At 37.7% G+C, this 21,089-nt stretch overlaps 1 protein-coding gene across 1 annotated transcript in view; it reads right to left on the bottom strand.

The window, feature by feature from the left end:
* The window catches only part of LOC133519612 (cardioacceleratory peptide receptor-like), an 84,038-nt gene extending 73,663 nt beyond the window's left edge, over nucleotides 1-10,375 (bottom strand). Inside the window, exons 1-2 of the mRNA XM_061853648.1 lie at nucleotides 9,545-10,375; nucleotides 3,503-3,638 (exon numbers count right to left, since the gene is read on the bottom strand). Coding sequence (XP_061709632.1) covers nucleotides 3,503-3,638; nucleotides 9,545-9,769 — 361 coding nt within the window. The 5' untranslated portion in view covers nucleotides 9,770-10,375. The remainder of the gene's footprint in view (nucleotides 1-3,502; nucleotides 3,639-9,544) is intronic.
* Nucleotides 10,376-21,089: the final 10,714 nt, after the last annotated feature.

Here is a 21,089-nt window from a genome sequence, read left to right as displayed (position 1 = left end):
GTTCCAGAGCGAGCTCCCTGAGCTTCAGTTCCAGTTTCTTTTTTTCTTTTATATATTGAAGCTCTTTTATTTTGCTTGAACATAGACTGCTGATGTGTGAACCCCTTGATGATGCAGATTTGACCGACGACTCTTCATTCCGTGCGTTTTTCTTAGGTGAGGATGCTGGAGGTAGGGGTGTGGTGCGCGGAGGTTCTTGCCTCTCCTCCGCCGCCCTACTCTCCCCCTCGGAAATGGGCGACATTCTCCTTGACTGCGCGCTCAACTGTTCGCGCTCGGCGCGGCGTCGCTCAATCCGCCGTTGATTAAACCGCTCGATCACAGACGGTGAACGCGGAGGCCCCTTGTGGACAGTTATCTTCACGGCCTTTGTCAGTGGTACCTCGGCCTTAGCCTTCCCTAGTACCGGCGGCGAAGATTTGGAACCCGCCTCTGCTTCCTCGTCGATGGCCTTGGACCCGGTGCCCTCGACGTCCTCGCGGTGTTCCCCCCTAGATGGAGGGCTAGCCGTCGACTCCCTTCCGGTAGCCGTCGTTAACGGCCTCCCGGTGCGCTGGCAAGATCCTCCCGACGTGTCCGTTGCCCGCTCCGCGACCTCTGATACGCGACCCGTGGTATCCGTGGAGGTCGTACGTTCCCGCTCGTTCCTGGTGCGGTCCGACTGCGATCTTGTTGTAACTCCCATTTTCGAGTTACTTCCCGACATTATTAACACTTCACAACACAGTTCACTGCACGGTTCGTCAGTCACACACAATATTCACACAACACTGTTTCCACTGTTCAGTATTAGTCCAATAAGAATCTAATTAGACACTCACTGTACTCACTGAAAGTTACTGGGTCCCACTGAATTTCAGGATCCGGCTCGAAGGACCAAAAACTGTATCCGCCAGAGGACACCCTGGAGTCAGCTCTCAGCGATAACTCAGTTTAATATTTATTTACGGAGCCTGCTGGTTCGGAAATCCAATTCCTCCCACGGTGGGACGTAGTTGGAGCGTCAAACAAACACCACTTAATTAAATTCTTATTTATTTAGCACTAGCACACACTTAGTCTAGACCTTAGGCACCAAACTTAAGCACTAAAACACTAACACTATAGGCACTTTCACTATAACGTTATTCTAGTACTTACTAAGGTACAATAACTAAGCGGTCCACGTAACTAGCACTAAAACCACTATTACCACTAATACTGATCACAACTTTAGGGCACTTTCACTTTTTCCTCACTTTTCCTTTTTGTTTTCCGATCGCTTGAACTGAACTGAACTGACTGTACTAACTCACTGTAGGCCGTATCTCGCCTGCTTATATAGGGCGAATACGAGGTCTCGAAAGTAACTCCAGATAATTCGAGAATGGCCTCGTTACGTGGACTTCTCTTTCTTGTGCTATCTCTTTCTCGCATTGGGCGTAGAACTTTCCCCGTATTTAACCACCTTTTCGGGTTTATCTCGGGAACCCTGAGGTTTTCAGTGATGAACCGTACCTTTTTAGAAAGCATTTACGAAGATCTACCCTATTATACAAGTTTCAGCTGAAAATATTCATAAATATAAGAATTATCTCTATCGATAGTTCAACTCCATACAAAAATAACTTTAAGTCTTAATATCTCGATAATTCTAGGCCCAATGCTTACAATGCTTGTGTCTACGGATAGCTAACCCTATTTTCTATCTATACAGGTCACTACGATCCCTGGGGAAAGCCTAACTTGGGAGAAATCAGGTGAAATTGGGTCGCCTCGGCCCGAACATATAAATACCGCGCACCGAGTTCCGCGCCGCTCAGTACGCTTCCGGCTTCCGCAGCGATCGCACCGGCCGCTCACCCGCGGTGATGACGTCACGTAACAAGCTGACACAAAACGCTATTTTCATAGCGACTACAATTTTATCCTGTTTCTAGTCAATCGACCGATAAGTCAATCATACAAAGTGTGCTTGTGTCAACTTATTTCTATCCTATAGCTAGGCACCCTATAGCTATTTTATCTAGTTTTACGCGTTAGGTAATTCTTTCCGGCCCGGGTCTGTACCGTCCGAGCATTCGTCTCGGTAGGGGTCCATGCTGTCCGTAACAGATATTTACTTATGCAAATCAGGAAATCAGTAAAACCGATAGAAGAATACTAAAACCCAGCCAGCGTACCACCACCAGCTACCAGCTACCAGCGTTGTAGTAAATACACTGCAACACTATGCTGAGGCAAGCTCCTTTTTAACACTCATGAATATTTCTCCCTCATATATACAACTCAATTTCTTAGTTTTTAAGTCTGAATTTAAGGCTTATTTGTATTAAATGTCACTGTCTGTTAACTCTGCCATTTCATGTGATGTTGAATAAAAATTTTCTATGTCTATGTCTATGTCTAAAAGCTGAATAACAAGCAGTAGGTATCAAAGTTGTCCAAAATTTGCTATTACTTACAGTATTAAGTCCTTAACCATAAACAGAATATTTAAATGATTTGCCTGCCTTTGTCAACCCACGAAAGTTTTGCTTTAGATGTTTCAATTTCAATCAGTTAGTTTTCAAAGGAATCCTTAATGAGTTACACTTGGGTGACTAAGACTGTCAAACTACAGTTTTTGGGTATTATACTGCTTTTAATGATAATATTAGGACAAAATTAATGGCATTTAAGTATATTTGCGTCAGTTGTTTCGAAGATTATTTTATTTGTCCAGTGTTGAAGAAAACGTCTATTTTTGGGCTCGTCTATATATATGTTTTTTTTTGCCTTATTTAGCTATATGACTTCTTATTAACTAATGCCTACATTGATATTTATTTTGTGACGCCTTATATTTCCATTGGGACTGTTTGATACATATCTACTCTAGAAAATGGGATGGCTACCGCCCTGATGGGGTAGGTAGCTAGAGGTCCAGGACGTTCTGTTTTCTCTATACGATGCACCATCATGTTGGCCCACTAAAATGGGCCAACGTGTAGAGAGGGTACAGGTTTCGGATGGCTTATAGCGCGACGGGATGGCGATAGGATGGCTACGGTGTCAGTTTTTCGTCAGCACATTAAAGTGGGCCAGCGATGGCAGTACGCATACATGTGGCCCATTCCGAAGGCGTTGTTTCCGAACGCAGTTTTTTTTTTTGTTTAAAAATGACGGCTACGTGGCCTCATCATGAAGTGCAGGTTTTAGAACTATATCTGGGAGAAAGATTACTGCAGCGGCTAATGCTTCCACGTCCTTCTTGGAAAACGAATAGATAGATAGAACGAGATAACTGAATGCCGCTATCGTGAACGTTGCTACCTTATGTTTATCTGACTCTAGTTGCATTTTAACTATCGTATGGCCATCATCTCACTGGACCAGCGCCATCGTATGGAGGACCCGTGAGCTATGTAAGCTAAAGTAAAGACGCGTTCGGATCCGGAGGAACACTGGAGGGATGTGTCACTTTTTTTTAAATATCTGACATCTATTTCAGGTTAATTAAATATATAAGTAACCTACTTACCGGCAATAGCTAGCTGCATGATGAAGAAGTTCATCCTGCTCTTCCTGGCGTTGGTGCAGAGCAGCGCCGCGATAACTGACGCGTTCAGGACCACTATCGATATGAAGAGCACCCACATCACGGTGAACTGCGCCACCTGGAGACAAAATACGGCGATTTTTACGAAGCTCACTAGCAGTTCATTGCTAAAAACAACGGGTTGTACTCCGGGAGTGCCGGCAGAAGTGAAAACTTGAATATTAACGTTGTGCATTTTTGATATTTTGGAGAAATTGAGTAGCAGTTTTATAAAAAGAGATAATTCTCTATTATACCTACGTAAATAAATTTGAGTGTGGAAGATATTTTGAAATGCGAATTTTAGTGTTAATATATAACATATACACAGTAATTCATGAGACGTGAGCAGGACTACAGCTTACACACTGAGTAAATGTTAATTTTCTATTCTCCATTTTTAAATGTCATTGACACAATGAAAGACTAGGTTTATAGGTGCTCTTTTTCAAATTATGCAATACAAAAAGCGAAACCTATAAACCTAGACTATATTATGTTAAAGCGAACGACATCAAAATCAAAGTGATTTGTTAAGATTTAGTCAGTGGAAACCGTTTTCTCCCGAAATGGAATTTCTTAGAAAAAGTACCGTTATTTCGTTAGGATCGCAAAGCTATTTTTCCCTCTCAAATTATTATTTTACTTGAGAGAAGCACCAACGACGAAGTTAGGGTTCCGTACAGTAGATATTGCCAACCCTGATCTTCAATAAATCGAACAATTGATAACAAGGTTTGTTAATTACTTGTCAACACACGTCTTCTCATATCAACTCCCAAAATTTCAGTTAAAAGCCTTTCAATCACGATAAGCTATCTATATCCCACAGTTATCGCGTATCTACTCGTATGTCCTATGGTTATCGCGAGACCGTGCTAAGTGTCCATTACTCGATTAAACCTTTCATGTTATGACGTTGACGTTTTTGGGCGTGTTGGGTGTGCCGATTTTACGCCCCATCTAATGTCTGTCCTTCAACATGGGCACTTTGTCGTTACCCACACGTTATTCGTCAAATCAAATTATTTATTTTTTAAATATACCAAAAAGGTATGTTAAAAAATATACGTTCCTATATTTCATTTCAGATAAAGATAGATCACAGAATCAGGAATGTCACGAACGTCGCATTGTACACATTCGCGAATGCGAATCCGAATGTCCGGATGCAAATACGAATGTTAGGGAATATGTAGTTGTTATTAGTATTCCTAATTAGAAAAAAATCTGCTAGTTTTAAGAGTTACCTTAGAACGGAATGTAATAGAGTGTTGTAAAATCCTATCGAGTGGTCAAAATGAAAACAGTTTGCGCGCACTGCCCTACGCGAGTCGACGAGACACGACACGACCTTCTATATTCGCATTAGCAAAACATTCGCTTCTTTAGATGCGAATGCGAATATCGATGAGAATGTTTAAGATAATGCGAATATTCATATATACGAATGCGAATGCGAATATTCGTAAAATTCCTACACAGAACCAGACATTCGAAATCTTTACTGTGAACAACTTCGTCAACAGCAAACAACTTCGATTTCGATACAACGTGAACGAATACAAAAGCAAACTGTAGACACTGGGCTAGTGGTAATTAAACCTGAGGGCATATCGCGAACACCGAAGTTCGCAGATTGCGGGACAGAGAAGTCACTGTAATTTCACCTTAATTGGAGTAAAAGAGAATGATGCTCGCAATTTTCGAACGTCGATGTTAGTGGTAGGCCTTATTTTTGTTATTCCCGCAAACTTAAATTAGACGTAGGTTTTAGTGCTATAAAAGAATTCTGAAAGATTTTTTTATTTAGTATTAGCGATGTCGGTGAGAGCCAATATGTTGGCCCGCAGGTTTGCTCGTTGTTCCAACGAAGTTAAAAAAAGCTTATTGCACATCTTTTTACACGAGCAGCCTGTGGGTAAACTACACTCGAAAAACTTATACTGCCGTACGCGTACAATATAATAATGCGTTCAGGGTGTTGATGCGGCTGCCCCGCTGCTTCTGCAGCGCATCAGGGATGTTTGCGGAAGCGAGAGTTGACTGCTTTTATGCAACAATTAGAAAGAAATGCGCGTCCCTGGTGCGGCGGGTGCGGGATAGCCGCAACACCATCCTGGCCATGGCGGATAGGATTGATTGTCCTTATATACGACATTGCTGCAGTGTGCACATCTCTAACAATGCTCAAGTAGTGGGGTGATGTGCGCACTGTTGCATTGGAGTATTTATTTGTGTACATAGTCATAGCAATGTATAAACCTTAGATATAAGAATACTAACGTAGATATAATAAGATAATGAGCTATTATGTTACTAACCGTGTATTATGAATCCTTGTTATTTGAAATAAATGATTAATAATAATAAAAAAAATAACTACCAGATCATAATTAATTTTTGAAAATATTTCGAGGGGCAATGTAACTCGTACATCATGGTCACTTGTGGCAGTTGTGACGGTATAGGTTTCACTTTAAATTTTATTTTTATTTTTATTGCAAATTTTGAAAAAAAACGGAAAACCTATAAAACCTACCCTAAACCTAGTTTTTGATTGATACATACAAAAAAAAACATAGAGGATGGAAAATATTTAGAAGTGGAAAAACATTTTCTCTTATTGTATGGAGGAGTAGGTAGTATATACTTCCCTCTTAATTCTATCTGGAATAGAGGGTTGTGAGCTAAAATTGGTTTAGTAGTCCAGGAAAAGGAAATATGTATACAGAGAACTCAGACATCATTATTGTCTTAATTATCCACTTATTAGCTATGCTTTTGTCGGTGGAGTAATTACACGGCCTCTCTTTTTTGGGTCTGCCTTTTGATTACCTAATACTACGCGTTTTTCTTTTCGTGATATAATAAATAAATAAATATTATAGGACATTATTACACAAATTGACCAAAGTCCCACAGTAAGCTCATATATACAGCGTGTTTTTTTGATTTCCGTTAATTTCAAGGGTGCATCCCTGAGCTTAAATTAAGTAACTTACTCAAAGACATCGGTATTCTAATTAACTCCATTTCGGAGATAATCAATATTAAATTTTTATCTTATAAGGCCCTTACGAGCGTGTACACTTGCATTAGGGGCTGATTACATATTGATTAGTGTTTAGTATGAGATAATACATTTGCTACTAAATGTAAATACTATCTCGGACGATTGATGTTCGAAATGACATTGATATGTCACACTTTTCAATTGTTTGGTTGAGTTAAATGTTATGCCCGTGTTACAACAACGCTATATGCAACATTTAATTACTTTTTTTTTATTAACTATTCCATTTAGTTTCCCTTAACGTTCTTACCGATACTTCGAAGTTATCGGAATTCAATAAAAACACGGTGTATAATATATAATTATTTATAAAATATATGGAAAACATCCATGACTGCGGAATAAATATCCATGCTCATCACACGAATAAAGGCCCTTACTAGGATTTGAATCCAGGACCATCGGGTTCATGGGCAGGGTAACTACCCACTTAGGCCAGAGCGGTCGTCAAAGGCTAGACCGGTCGTTGAAGCCATATAATTAAGTCTAAGATTCTATTTTAAAGAACAGAAAAAAATACTTACCTAACCATTGTATTATTAATATAATGATGTTATTTGTTATTGTATTATTAGTATAATGTTGTTAGTATCAAAAATGTTTTACTATTAGTAACCTATTATGAAACCAAAACTTCAGCGTAGGATGTAATTCAAATTAGTATTGTTTCCAATCTGACTCCACAACACAGGCTTAGCCTAGTGTGGCAGTCATAGGTTAAGGAAATTTTGTAAAATTTTTGGTAAATAAACTATTTTTATTTTTATTTTTATTTTTTATTATTTTTTATTTTAATGATTTATATTAATAATTATATTAATAAACTATTAATAATGATCGAAAATGTTTTAAGTGTTAATCTTATCTTAATTTCTTGACGTGTAATGTATCATATATATACTAAATAAATATGAATATGAATAAAAACTAATTTCATGACAACCAAAACCTTATAGTTATTTTTGAATGGACTATTTTTAGGAACGATTAAAAATATTTCTTAATATTTCTAGGATTTCGTTTGTCGATTAGTCAATCCTGTCTAAAAATAGCAGGCACATTCAAAATAATTATACAACGTGTTACACCAGCCATTGAAACTGGGGTTGGTACACGTTTATAAGGGGTCTAACCATAATATTAAAAGAACGGTAGGTGTGATCAAAATACATTTATTTGGCACAATGAATATAACCTCTTCCAATCTAACTAACCACACGACAGTAGTACGCTTAGACAAGCAATTATATTGTCTCGAGTTCTAACAAAACAAAACGTACTGACCTGCTAATAATACGATCAACGTAACCACTTGTAATTTGCATCGACTGTCATCGTTCCAATGTCACCTCCCGAATGCTCGTTCAATATTTAAGATGGAGGGATCGATCACGTGACTCTTCACGCGATCGATCGTTACAAATACTTTTAATAGTATAGTTAGCTTATTTAATCTAGAAAAATGTATTATAATGACAAAATATCTATATAATCTAAACAGTATCCTTACACGTTGTATAGGCCATACTGAGCGACTTTTACTATGAAACCAACCCCGAAAACGCGATAAAAAAATTGACCCTTACAAGATACCAACATCAGCTAGCCAAAATGTTTGGGAGAGTATTTTTTTTGCTATACAACATTTAATTTCAGTGGCTGGTGTAACAATTTGCATTTAATAGTCGGTTGCACTAAAGCATATTATACATACATGTTCCTGTGATTCTAAACGGCTACTGTTGCCTAACAGGCTTGTAAAGTCTACCATGAGCTGCCGATACACGACACCAAAGTCTCGAAGTACATTGGAAATCATCAATGTTATGACACGGACGCTTCAGGTACCTTTTTTTTTATTCAAACATTACAAAGTATTACAGTGAGACACTACGACGCCTAGGAATGCATACAATATAATAACTATCCAAAAACGTTAACGTAAAGTTGTGTTATACCTTGTCCCCCTTATTCATAAACGTGTACTAAAGTTACGATGCCGCTAATCATCGTTTGTCCCTTTCCGACGTATTGGTAAGATGGAAAGGGACAAACGATGATTAGCGGCAGCGTAACTTTAGTACACGTTTATGAATAAGGGGGTGTGCGTCCAATGGCATTCCCCTTGACAGTTCATTTTTAATATTGAACACCTGTCACGTGTCAGTCTGTGCTGTTTAAGAGGAAATTCCTCCCGCGGACGCTCCGGCTGTGGAATGAGCTCCCTGCCGAGGTTTTCCCGAGCGTCTACAGTATGGAGTTCTTCAAAAAAGGAGTGTACTGGTTTTTAAAGGATCGGCAACGCGCATGTATCATCTCTGGAGTTGCAGGCGTCCATAGGCTGCGGTGGCTGCTTATCATCAGGCAGGCTGTATGCTTGTTTGCCAAAAAAGAAAGAGGACAATTTTTGGTCTCTATAGCACATTTATTTATTTAGAATGTAACATTTAAATAACTAAAATGCGGTAAAAATAATTATATTACTTCAATTATTTTTTTAAATTAAGTCTATCCAAAAGCGACTTCTCTCACTGTACTATTTCCCTTCTGCCGAAGCATAGGTACAACTGTACATATTGTGACTCGTCCATACACAAAAAGAGATCGAGGTGTGCAAGATTTGTCTTTGACGTGTGTCATATTCTATGTATTTATGTCGTCATTACAGATAAGATTTTGTATGTAGTGAGCGAGAAGTGCGACTGTGTGCACGTTCCTGTTCTGAAAGTCATTGGCACGAACTTTGATTTAATCGAATCGAAATTTTCGTTAGGAGATGATTCTTACTTCATTTGCAGTTGCTAACGATTTTTCAATTTCATAAAACTCTTAAAACCAACCAACCAACCTTCATAAAACCAAAGTTACGTAAACCAACTTTCATAAAACCAAAGTTACGCAAAGCTTACCTCATAGAAGTAATAGTAGTTGATGTCAGTAGCGTTGGTGGCATTCAGTGTCCTGTTATCACTGGAGGATATCAGGACTCCAGGAGTAGAGGAGTCCATCTCCTCCATAACCTGCTCTGGATCCATGGTCCTGGAAAAGAAGATAATTGTTTTATTTCCGTAAGGAAACAGTGGGATGTTTGATAGCCTAATTGTTATAGTTGATGGCCCGATGGTTATCTCCATTGCTTAGTTTAAGATTAAAGTTGGCCTTTGGGACAGTATATCTACACCTACCTCACGTCTTTTTCTACTAACAAAGGTATTCTTCTCGTGTCGATGGTTACGTATTTATCGTCATATATATACGGTTTTATATTAAGCGGGACCAGAAAGTATTTACCAGAGTAGTTTGATTTCGTTCAATTTTGTTAATTATTATATCAGTTAGGAGATTTTTTAATTGTACATAGAATAGGTATGTTTTTCGCTCCTAACTTATAATACTTAGGTAATCAAAAAATCGAAAAAAGCCAAACGAAGGGGCATAGCTCATAAAATAAATGGGGGTAATACATAAAAAATCTTGAAATGTATTTTGCATAATGCCGATATCTAGGAAAGAAAATAGAGAGTACATTTGTGTGAATAAATGTCGTTCACTATCCACTGGAGAGCATAGCCAAAAAAGGATATTTTTAACCAGGAACAGAAAACAACCTTTTTTCTACTCGTCGACTGTAATGGTTGAATCAAGATTTCGTATTATGGGCTCCCAACTCAACTATAATATTCATTTCAATACGCTGTAGTCAACTATAAAAGACATTGACTAATCACGTGCCGCCACGCTCTCATAGAAAAGACTAAATGGAGGACTTAACGCGTTTAGGTCTTTTATACTACATTTTTTGTCTACTGATATACCAATTTTCACAAATTTATTTAGGTTTTATATTAAAAAAAAGTACTTATTAATTTAGATGACTTGTAGAGAAAGTATTGTATACAATAGTTGTGTAACCGGACTAATCCCAACAAGGCCTAGTTTACCCTCTGGGTTGGAAGGTCAGATGGCAGTCGCTTTCGTAAAAACTAGTGCCTATGCCAAATCTTGGGATTAGTTGTCAAGCGGACCCCAGGCTCCCATGAGCCGTGGCAAAATGCCGGGACAACGCGAGGAAGAAGAGGAGTTGTATAAATTAATTGTTAATAAGCAGAAACGTCCGCGAACGATGCTATTAAGCTTAGAATAAATTTAAAAGTGGAAATATTATTGCCTTAGTGTGACTTGAACTCACGGCCTTTGGATCGACACTCCAGCGCTCTACCATCTGAGCCACCAAGATCTCATCCATAGCCAGCAAATATTCCTACCATATGGGTCTAGGGGAACCTAGCGATATCTACAGTAAGAACGATGCACTTCTTAGACGGAGCTTCAAGTCATATTGGAAATTCACCAGTAACGATGTGCTACCCATACTAAATTAATTTCTAACAAAGCAGAAACGATACGATACGATAAATTTAAAAGTGGAAAATGACTGCCTTTAATATTTGTGTACTTTTCAATCGATTACCTTACTTAGGCAACTCAGCAAGCTTGCTGTACTCGACTGAAAAGCTCTCTATTATATCACGATTGTCTACTAATACTATTTTCTATTCATACGCCTCATTAATCGTGGTGAGCGATTTTGACTAGGCTGTGCGTAAATAATATTATATTGAATGGGTAAATAATTTGTTTTTCGATCGCTAGACAACCTCTAAAGAAAAAAACTTTATTTGAACGTTGATGTTGTTAACCTGACTAAGGCAAAGTATCTAGTTTTCTCATCTATCAATGTCTAGGACTTTGGCTGGTGTGTCCAGCTCGTTAAAGTAACTTGAACGCTAAGACAGCCTGGCCGGCTGTCTCTTCTCTTTATTTCATTATTTTCTAGAACTTTTGCCTCCCTCGAAGCATTCGCTTTTTCCATTAAGTACTTAGTACCTGGGCGCCCGAGCTTTGCTCGGTTATAACTATTTATTGTTATATGGTGGTGTATAGGTGATAATCTTAACTACATTTTTTTACTAAATTAAACTTGTCTAAAACAATAAAAATTAAAAAAAAAAACTTGAACATATATAAAAAAAAAACAAAAGTTAGTCACCGGGCGAGATTCGAACCCGTAACACTCGTTTCTAGCCGACCGCGTCTTAACCCGCTGGACCAGACAGACAGTGGCCGGCGACACGAAATTAGCGACCATATTCTGCGTCGAAAGAAAAACACATGAAAACTCGAAAACACGCGTTTTCCCAAACATAAGACTAATCTAGATCGATTGTATGCCCCCAAAAACCCCCATATACCAAATTTCAGCGAAATCGTTAGAGCCGTTTCCGAGATCACAGAAATATATATACAAGAATTGCTCGTTTAAAGGTATAAGATAAATGTGGGTCGGATGTATCCCCATTAAAGTCAATGTCAATATTATTATATTTTTTATTATAAAAGGCCTAGCAACAAGCACTTTTAAATTGTTAAGTTTTACAAATATCATTTTAATCTAAATATCAGAGCAATTTATTGATGCAGTTGTTATTGTTCTCAATAAACATTGAATTATTATAAATAATAATAATAATATGCAGAGGCGGTGATCTTGGACACGGCGCGGATAGTCCGGCCGTTCCACTGTCTGCGGCCCTGACCACCGGCAGCTTAGGCCCTGCCCCGCTGCTGGCGGCACCCTAGGTTCCGTTTTTATAATGTGTTTATAATTATGTATTTTATATTATTTTTGTATTTTACTTTTATATTCATATTATAAAATGCCTAACCTACGACCCAAGATAAATAAAGAGAATATTATATTTTGGAGCACACAGTACCTATAGAGTATAAAAATAATATTATTATAAATAGAATTGTGCAAAGTGAGTTAAATTACAGCATAGATAACTTGCAAAACGTCACCCAAAACTGGGCAGAAAGTTTACGTACATTCATCAGCTGCAAAAGTGCATCGCTACTTTATGAATGAACCATTTTTAGGGTTCCATAGTCAATTAGTAACCTTTATAGTTTCACTATATCCATCTGTCTGTCTGTCTGTCCGAGGCTTTGCTCTGTGATCGTTTGTTCTAGAAAGCTGCAATTTGGAATGAATATAGAAATCAATGAATCCAACAGAATCGTAGAATAAAATCTAAATAAACATCCTAAATCCTACATGTAAGGTGGGGAGGTTTTTTTTTTTGCTTTAAGTTTATGGTGTGGGGAGGTGTTAGATATGTACTCGTAGGTCTTTCGAAACGAAATACTTAAGGGTCTCCAACAATGGTAATTATTGCAAACATGATCAGTTAAGCCGTTTTTGCGTTATCACAAAAAGTCTTCCCTTCATAGTAAAAAGGCGTACCTACTAAGCGCTGTGGACATAAATACTTCCTTTTTCTTGTTATGTGGGTACATGAATAACATGATACATACTAATAGCACCCGTTCAAGGTCTATTGTGACGGACGAATAGCCACGGAACCCTACACTGAGCATGGCCCGACATGCTCTTGGCTGGTTTTTTTTATTTCTTAGTAAAACTGCCTGTGGGTTATATGATTATTAGGTTTATTTTTGACCAAAAAGCTTCTTAATAGCGAGTAGTAATAATACGACAAAAATTGAGACAGGTATGTTGAGATGGTTTGAACACGCGGAAAGAATGAGTGAAAGGAGGTTAACAAAGAGAGTGTATAAGGGAGAAGTAGAAGAGGGAGCTGGAAGGGGTAGACCTCGGCGGACTTTCTCTGATCAAATCGGGGAAATCCTGAAGAAAGGCCAGGTTAAGAGCACCCTAAACCGACGAGCGTGTATGAATAATGTTATGAAAGTTAAGGAAGCGACAGAGGTATGCCAGGATCGTAGCAAGTGGAAATCCGTGGTCTCTGCCTACCCCTCCGGGAAATAGGCGTATATGTATATATGCATAATACGAGTGGTTTTAACGTTGGCCAATAAGTATATATCTATATATCAACATTTTGAAGTTTAAAACATTCACTGCCAAAGTTTTCCTAGCGCTAAGCTCATAGCCAATACCAGCGTATTCCCGCTTTGTAGAGGAAAGCGACTACGAACAGAGAACTCGCCAAGCGGGTTCCCGGCACTCAACTATAAACCCTAAATACTTTTGAGCTAATTTTATGAAAACAAAGCATGAATGATATTTAGCAGTAATAGGTAAAAATACGTTGACAACTTTTTTTCGTTGATAATTTTAACAAACGTTTTCATTTGTGAATCAAATGTCAGAGGGGAATATTTATTTATTTATAGGACATTATTACACAAATTGACTAAGTCCCACAGTAAGCTCAATAAGGCTTGTGTTGAGGGTACTTAGACAACGATATATATAATATATAAATATTTATAAATACTTAAATACATAGAAAACACCCATCACTCAGGAACAAATATTCATGCTCATCACACGAACAAATGCCATTACCAGCATTTGAACCCGGGACCATCAGCTTCGTAGGCAGGGTCACTACCCACTAGGCCAAACCGGTCGTCAAAAAATTTTAAAGGTAATATACACTTTGTTTCAGTTAAGTGTCCGCATGAAGCTCGACCGAATTCCACTTTCACAAACGGAGTTTCGTTCTCATTTTAAAACTACGTGTTGTATTGTAATGAAACTTTGCACATATAATGAGATGAGGTGTATCTAGTGTTGTAAATAGTTTATGTAGCTCCAGTTTATAGAACAAACGAAATAGAGCAAAACATGTTTTGTATGAAAAACTTTAATTCGCTGTATTTTTTAACTATGGAGCTACATATACTAATTACAGGACTAGATAATTATCTTATTGTAAGTACATATTTTCAGAGCAATCTAGCTAGTCGTTTGAAAATGAGAGCGTAACTAAGTTTGTATGGAAAACCGAGCTTACTGGGGAATCTTAAATGATTGTAGTTTTCGGTTTTAATGATATTTGGAAATACCGTGTAAGTAGGTAAGAAGAATATTATTTTTTGAGTCAAAGTAATTATCTATGTTTTGGCCAGCCTGCATAGTATGTAATTAGAAGGAACCGTTCAACGAAGCCTATTATTCTAAAATACCGTTACCACGAGTCAATGTGGATTCTTAAACGATACGCTTTGTCAAAGAGATTAGTGTTAATGTGATGTCATTCTTAAAAGCTCATGTAAAGTTGAATGCGATCAAAGTTATAAATTACTTGACCTACTAGCTATTATACCTATTGTCTGTCTGAACCAAAGAAGCTACTACAAGCATTTATGGATACAGTGACGCTATTGGAGTGAATAACTCAAATCAACTGGGGAAGTACTTCCACCTTAATGAAAACCGTAGCCAAATAACACTAGACCCTACTCATAGTGTTGTGTTCCTGCCGGTGAGTAAGGTTACCAGAGTTCCACGAGAGTGCGGAGTGTTAGGGTCGACAACGCGCATGTAACTCCTCTGGAGTTGCAGGCGTCCATAGGCTACGGAGACTGCTTATCATCACTTTTATACCTTAGGCCTTACGAGGGCGAAATCCGCGATGTTATGCCCATTTCCCGTTGCTGCAATTATTTAGAGCCAGAATGTGACCATTACTGTACCATGAAATAACTTATATTAATGTTTAGCTATTATCTTGATATTTAGTTGTTTGTTTAGCTGTTATATAAAAAAAAATGTTTATTTCGGACCATAATCCATAAATATTGGTTAGTAATTTAGCTTCTTAAAAAATCTATGTTAGTCTTCTCTTCTTCCTCCTGCCCTTATCCCACGTTATGTGGGGTCGGCACAACATGTTCTTCTCTTCCATTCTCCTCTATCTTTCGTCACCTCAGCACTCACTCCTTTCTTTCTCATATCCTCTTTCACACAATCTATTCAAAAAATCTATGTTAGTCTTATGAACTATATATCTGCAGGAAACTTCATTTAGTAGGTATCGGGAGCGATATATAGTCTTACCCTATTTGTCCCTCCCAATAACCACATCATCCCAGTATTTTGTGAGCGGTAGTCGAGGCGATCGGCCAACTGCCCGCTCACAAAATACTGGGTTGATGTGGTTATTGGGTTATATGTACGCACTACACATAAGAGTCTCCTTGTAGCCTATCCGCTGAAAAACTGTTTGACGTCCTGTTCTGTAGGTATTTACCCCGGAAATTCTAAAACACAACACCCTTCGGCGAAAACTTGGACTCCTCCACTGTCAATATACATTCTGAACAACATCGCTAACTAGGGTACAAAGTCAAAGTCGAAACGAGCGTAAAAGCCATTGGGAAAGCAACAAAAAGAGTACTTTGAAAGCACATTAATTAATTTGGGTTTAGTGATAGCATTCTTTCTTTCCTTTGGAGAAATTAAAATGAGAAAGATTTCGTATTGCTGACGGCACAGAGGAAGGAATGGGGTGGTTTGTGTAAACTTTTGAATTAAACGTTTTTTGTAGGCACTGATTCTTTAGTGGATATGTGTGTTTATGTATGTAAGTATAAAAACAGGCTGTTTATTCTAATAATCTCTAAGCCTAACGACGAGTTAAACCTTCTCCCCCCAACAATGATTTATGTACCTACTGATTTAGGTTCAAATTTTTCTGTTTTGTTTCCACTTATTTTCTATATATTTTGTATAAGTTACAATCGTGATTTCATTTCATTTCATTTATTCACGATAAAGTAATATGTGCATTACATGGTTTGTCGTTACAAACAGTTAAATAATTAATATAATTCCAATACACACAAATTAATTACGTAAATTCAATACAATACAAATACTCTTTATTGCACACCTCAATACAGAAACAATACAATTAATACAACACATAAAGAAGAGGTAAACAACAGGCGGTCTTATCGCTAAAAAGCGATTTCTTCCAGGCAACCTTTAGGTAGCGGACTTAAAAAAAATTATGTCATGTCAGTAGGTGTTCCAGATGCAATAAAAGAAGATTCAATTTAATTACTTAACATTATGCATAGTATATGTCAATATTACAGTTTATATTGAGTCACAGAGTATGCTTCCTGAAATTATTATGAATCAACAATTAGTGCTGATTAAAATATAATGTTGACAAAATAGACAAATATTTTAAATATTATTGACAAATTTGTATTCAAAATAGAGAACTCATGTTCAAAATTACAAGAAGTATATAATAATAATAATAATAATTCAGCCTATATACGTCCCACTGCTGGGCACAGTCCTCCTCTCATGTGCGAGAGGGCTCGGGCTATAGTCCCCACGCTAGCCCGATGCGGATTGGGGACTTCACATACACCTTTGAATTTCTTCGCAGATGTATTGCAGGTTTCCTCACGATGTTTTCCTTCACCGAAAAGCAAGAAGTATAAAATATGTAAATTGTAGCAGGCCACTCTATGAAGATTTCTGTTCCTGCACTCGGATTTGCTTTTCACATAGATGTCTGAGATTAAAGTGAAAGTAATTCCGATTCAAACCAAATCCTTATTGAATTAATCGAATCAATTCAAGCTATTTCTCTCTTGTATATCACTGTAACGACGATGTCAATGTAATCGTCAAAAATGTTTGTCAGTTGATGTTTTGAGACTATATTTTAAGACATTGTTCGATATTCATTTAGAGATCTCGTACAGGAGGCCTAGCGGTAAGAGCATGCGACTTGCAATCCGCGGAGATCGCGGGTTCAAACTCCGGCTCGTACCAATGAGGTTTTCGGGACTTATGTAGGAAATATCATTTGATATTCACCAGTCGCTTTTTGGTGAAGGAAAGCATCGTGAGGAAACCGGACTAATCCCAATAAGGGCTTTAAGTTTACCTTCTGGGTTGGAAGGTCAGATCTCCCATGAGCCGTGGCAAAATGCCGGGACAACGCGGGGAAGATGCTGAGCTTAGGCCTCTCTTCGAGTAAGCCACTTGTCCCGTTCTGAGCTAATCTCATCCAGAAGTGACCCACAATCCTCCGCATGTTGTCCACCTAACGTCCCAACGGACGCTAGGCGCTCCTTGTCTGAAAGCGGCCACCATTCCGTTAACATTTTTGGTCCACCTACCATCACTCTGCAAGACAACATGCTCCGCCCAGCTCCATTTTAGTAGTAGTGGTAGTAAACTCTTTATTGTATAAAAATACATATTCAAATAAACATACAATTAGTAAGAATACAAAGGCGAACTTATCCCTTTGAGGGATCTCTTCCAGTTAAACTTTGAGTAGATGACAGTAGAGGGTGAAAAGAGGGTGACAAATGCAGGAAAATGTAGAACAAGGTACTAAAAAGCAAAGGATATAAATACATACATAATTTATAGAAAAAACATGTACTCGTATTACACAAAAAGGAATGGCGAAAATACACTAAAAATTGGAAAGAAGTACAAAATATAAAGCAACTCTACAGTAGGAATATAGGCAAATTAATCCGTCAGATAACCATAGCATCTTTTACCTCCCCTTGAGCGACGCAACCGATTGCGCCTGTCAACGGCGGTTGATACGGCGTCGGATCTCACCATTCCTCACTGTGTCTTGAAGCTTGATCTCGAACATGGCGTGCTCAATGGATCTCGAAATCCTTTTTTTACTAAAACTACTACGAGTATAACGCGAAATGAAATCCGGGATTCTACCCCAACACTCATAACCGCCATTGCAGCCATTCGATTGTTTACTGTATTCTCGCGCAATACATTCCAAATTCAAAATTGTCCAATAGCTGTTACGGCTGTTATGACGCAATTTTCACTGACAAAGGAGCTGTTCAAACCTCGTTCAAACAGTACTCAAAAGAGAAACAAGAAAAATCTGTCTTGCGTGAAATCCTTGTACGGAATCGAAAGGATTTGTTGGCTTTAGCTTTTTTATTAAAGTGCTCGTACGTTTGTCGAGGAAATATTAAATCTGAGAGAGCAATCTTAAGTGACAGACAACCGATCTGGCCTAGTGGGTAGTTACCCTGGTTCTATTTTCCTTTAAAATTCATTTGTAGTTTTACATGTACGTAAAATGTAAAATTGTTGGTGCAATAAAGAATATTTACTTACTTACCCTGCCTATGAAGCCGATAGTTCTGGGTTCAAATCCCGGTAAGGCTATTTATTTGTGTGATGAGCACGGATATTTGTTTTTGAGTTATGGGTGTTTTCTTTGTATTTAAGTATTTATTTATAACTTAAATAACATTTATTTCAACACAAATAGGTGGAAACACAATTAAACACTTAAATGAAAAACTTATAAATAAAAAAATTGTCCCAAGTCGAGACCGCTTGGTAGGGTTCCCAGAAGGCTGGCTGCATTGCCCCTCAGGATAGCAATGCTTATCCGCTGGGCTAAATACAGGCCAGCCCTCTGGTCACCTCTATAAGGCGCTTTGCTAACTCCTTATTTATTATATTTATTGTTATTAGAGTACCCTAAACCTGTTAGTCAATTTGTGTAAAATGTCAAAAAAATTGAAAACATTTACAACCCATCAAAATAAAAATAATTATAGAGAACATTGGCCACAATTCGGAAGCTCTTAGAAACGCTTCGAAAAAGCATAGGTCGATTCCAATTTATCAATTTTTCATGGTTTTGAACTGGTTTTCTACGACCATATGGGTCATCGTCCCGCATCTCAGATACGAATTTCACTTCATTTCGCATGTATCTATCAGCGTGAGTGATGTTCAAGGTCGTGTCAAAATAAGACCAGAACACAAATTGTTAAATCAGAACCAGAAATGAATCCTTATTTATGGCTGCTTGCAAAGACAGTTTAATTTTTTACATTTTATTTATTTTATTTTAGAGATCTGACTTGTTTAGTTCAAAACCCCGAGGTAATATATGTTTTTATATCGCTTATTAATTTTAATTTAATTTATTTCTTTATTTCAGGCCAATTTGCCCATAGATTGTTAGTTATATACAGACTTACAATACTAGTGTTAGTACATCTTAACCTAGGTCTCACGGCTTCATTTGGGGTCTTGGTACACAGGACGATGAGCTGACGCCCAGTGACAAAAAAATGGACAGTCCCATCTCTCCGCTATATCTACCAGCAAGCTGTTGGTGCTACCCCGCAAGCGATGCATTTGAGAGGCGATTCTTTTTCTCATAATTGCATGAAAATCGTCCATTCGTGCTTGCGCAAACATGCCTGAGGCACTGCAAAAGCGTGGTAGCCCCAACAACATCCTGAAGCCGTTATTGAACTGGACACGCAATAATTAATGGTTTATGCATAAAACTTACAATGATGCTCACAGCTGCATACTACTGCTCGCCGTACACTCTAACGATAGATAGAGTGCTAGTAAGGAACCTAAGTTAAGAGTTCCAGAATATTCTGATTATGAACATCTGTTGCCGAGTGATTATCAAGGGACTATAGCATGGGGTTTTCAAATAAAGATAGCGCGCAAATATTATGTAAGAGGTATGGGCATTGTGAATGTCATCTCGCTTTGTGTCGTAGGGCACAACACAGCGGATGTCATTCCAGATCTAAAGCAGAGCCCAACTGGGGAAGTACCTCCACCTTACAGAAAACTGCAGCCAAATAACACTAGACACTACTTAAAGAGTTGTGTTCCTGCCGGTGAGTAAGGTCAGAGCTCAACGAGGGTGCGGAGTGTTAGGGTCGGCTACGCGCATGTAACTCCTCTGGAGTTGCAGGCATACGTTGGTTGGGCGGTTTCACAAAAAGTTGTTGGTGACGTATAGCAATTCCACTTTTGAAAATATTTTAAATTATTTTCAATTGTAGCTAATTTGATAGTTTATTGTATGAACAGCTTAAAACTATTAAATTTATTAAGATATAATTACAATTCAAGTAAATAATCTCAATTATACTTCATGTTTGGTGGGAAGAGGTTCCATTACGTCACTGATTTAGCAATGGATTTTAAAAAAACTAGAAAGTTTAAAAGCATAATACACTGTATTAATCAAACATAAACAAAAAATTCTTCACAAAAAAAAAGAAAATCGTTTAAAAATGTTAACAAAACCAGTCATTTTTAACAAAAATCTTTCCTTAACGCTACTTTTCAGTACTTTTCACTATATATTAATGCCCACAGCTTGACAAATACTTAAAATTGAAAAAAAGTTTTATCCATCTTTGAGAGCTAATTAAGTACAATGTCTTTTAACAAGTTATCATTTCAGTATCGTTAATATATTGTACAATATCTTAGAAAATGAATCACAGCCATAAAAGGACACAATTGACCAGTGGCGTAGACTGGAACACAAAATGGCGTTTAGGAACTATAAGGTAATATTCACATTGCTAGGCTTTTTGCACTTTATTTCTAGTTAATACTACAGAGACAGATCATTGAGATCATAACAGTCATGATATATATAAATTATAAAAATAATTTGAAATTAAGATCACCATTATGATAAGAATAGGTATATTCTACCAAAGAATCAGGTTAAGCTTTTAGCTATCAGATTTGGCCTGAGTGTAAATTATTCTTGATATATTAATTAATGGCCATCATATAATAACCCTAAATAA

The sequence above is a fragment of the Cydia pomonella genome, chromosome 7, assembly GCF_033807575.1.
Source record: "Cydia pomonella isolate Wapato2018A chromosome 7, ilCydPomo1, whole genome shotgun sequence".
Lineage (NCBI taxonomy): Eukaryota > Metazoa > Arthropoda > Insecta > Lepidoptera > Tortricidae > Cydia > Cydia pomonella.
Note: the sequence above shows the minus strand (reverse complement) of the source record. Positions and strands in the feature narration are given on the sequence as shown.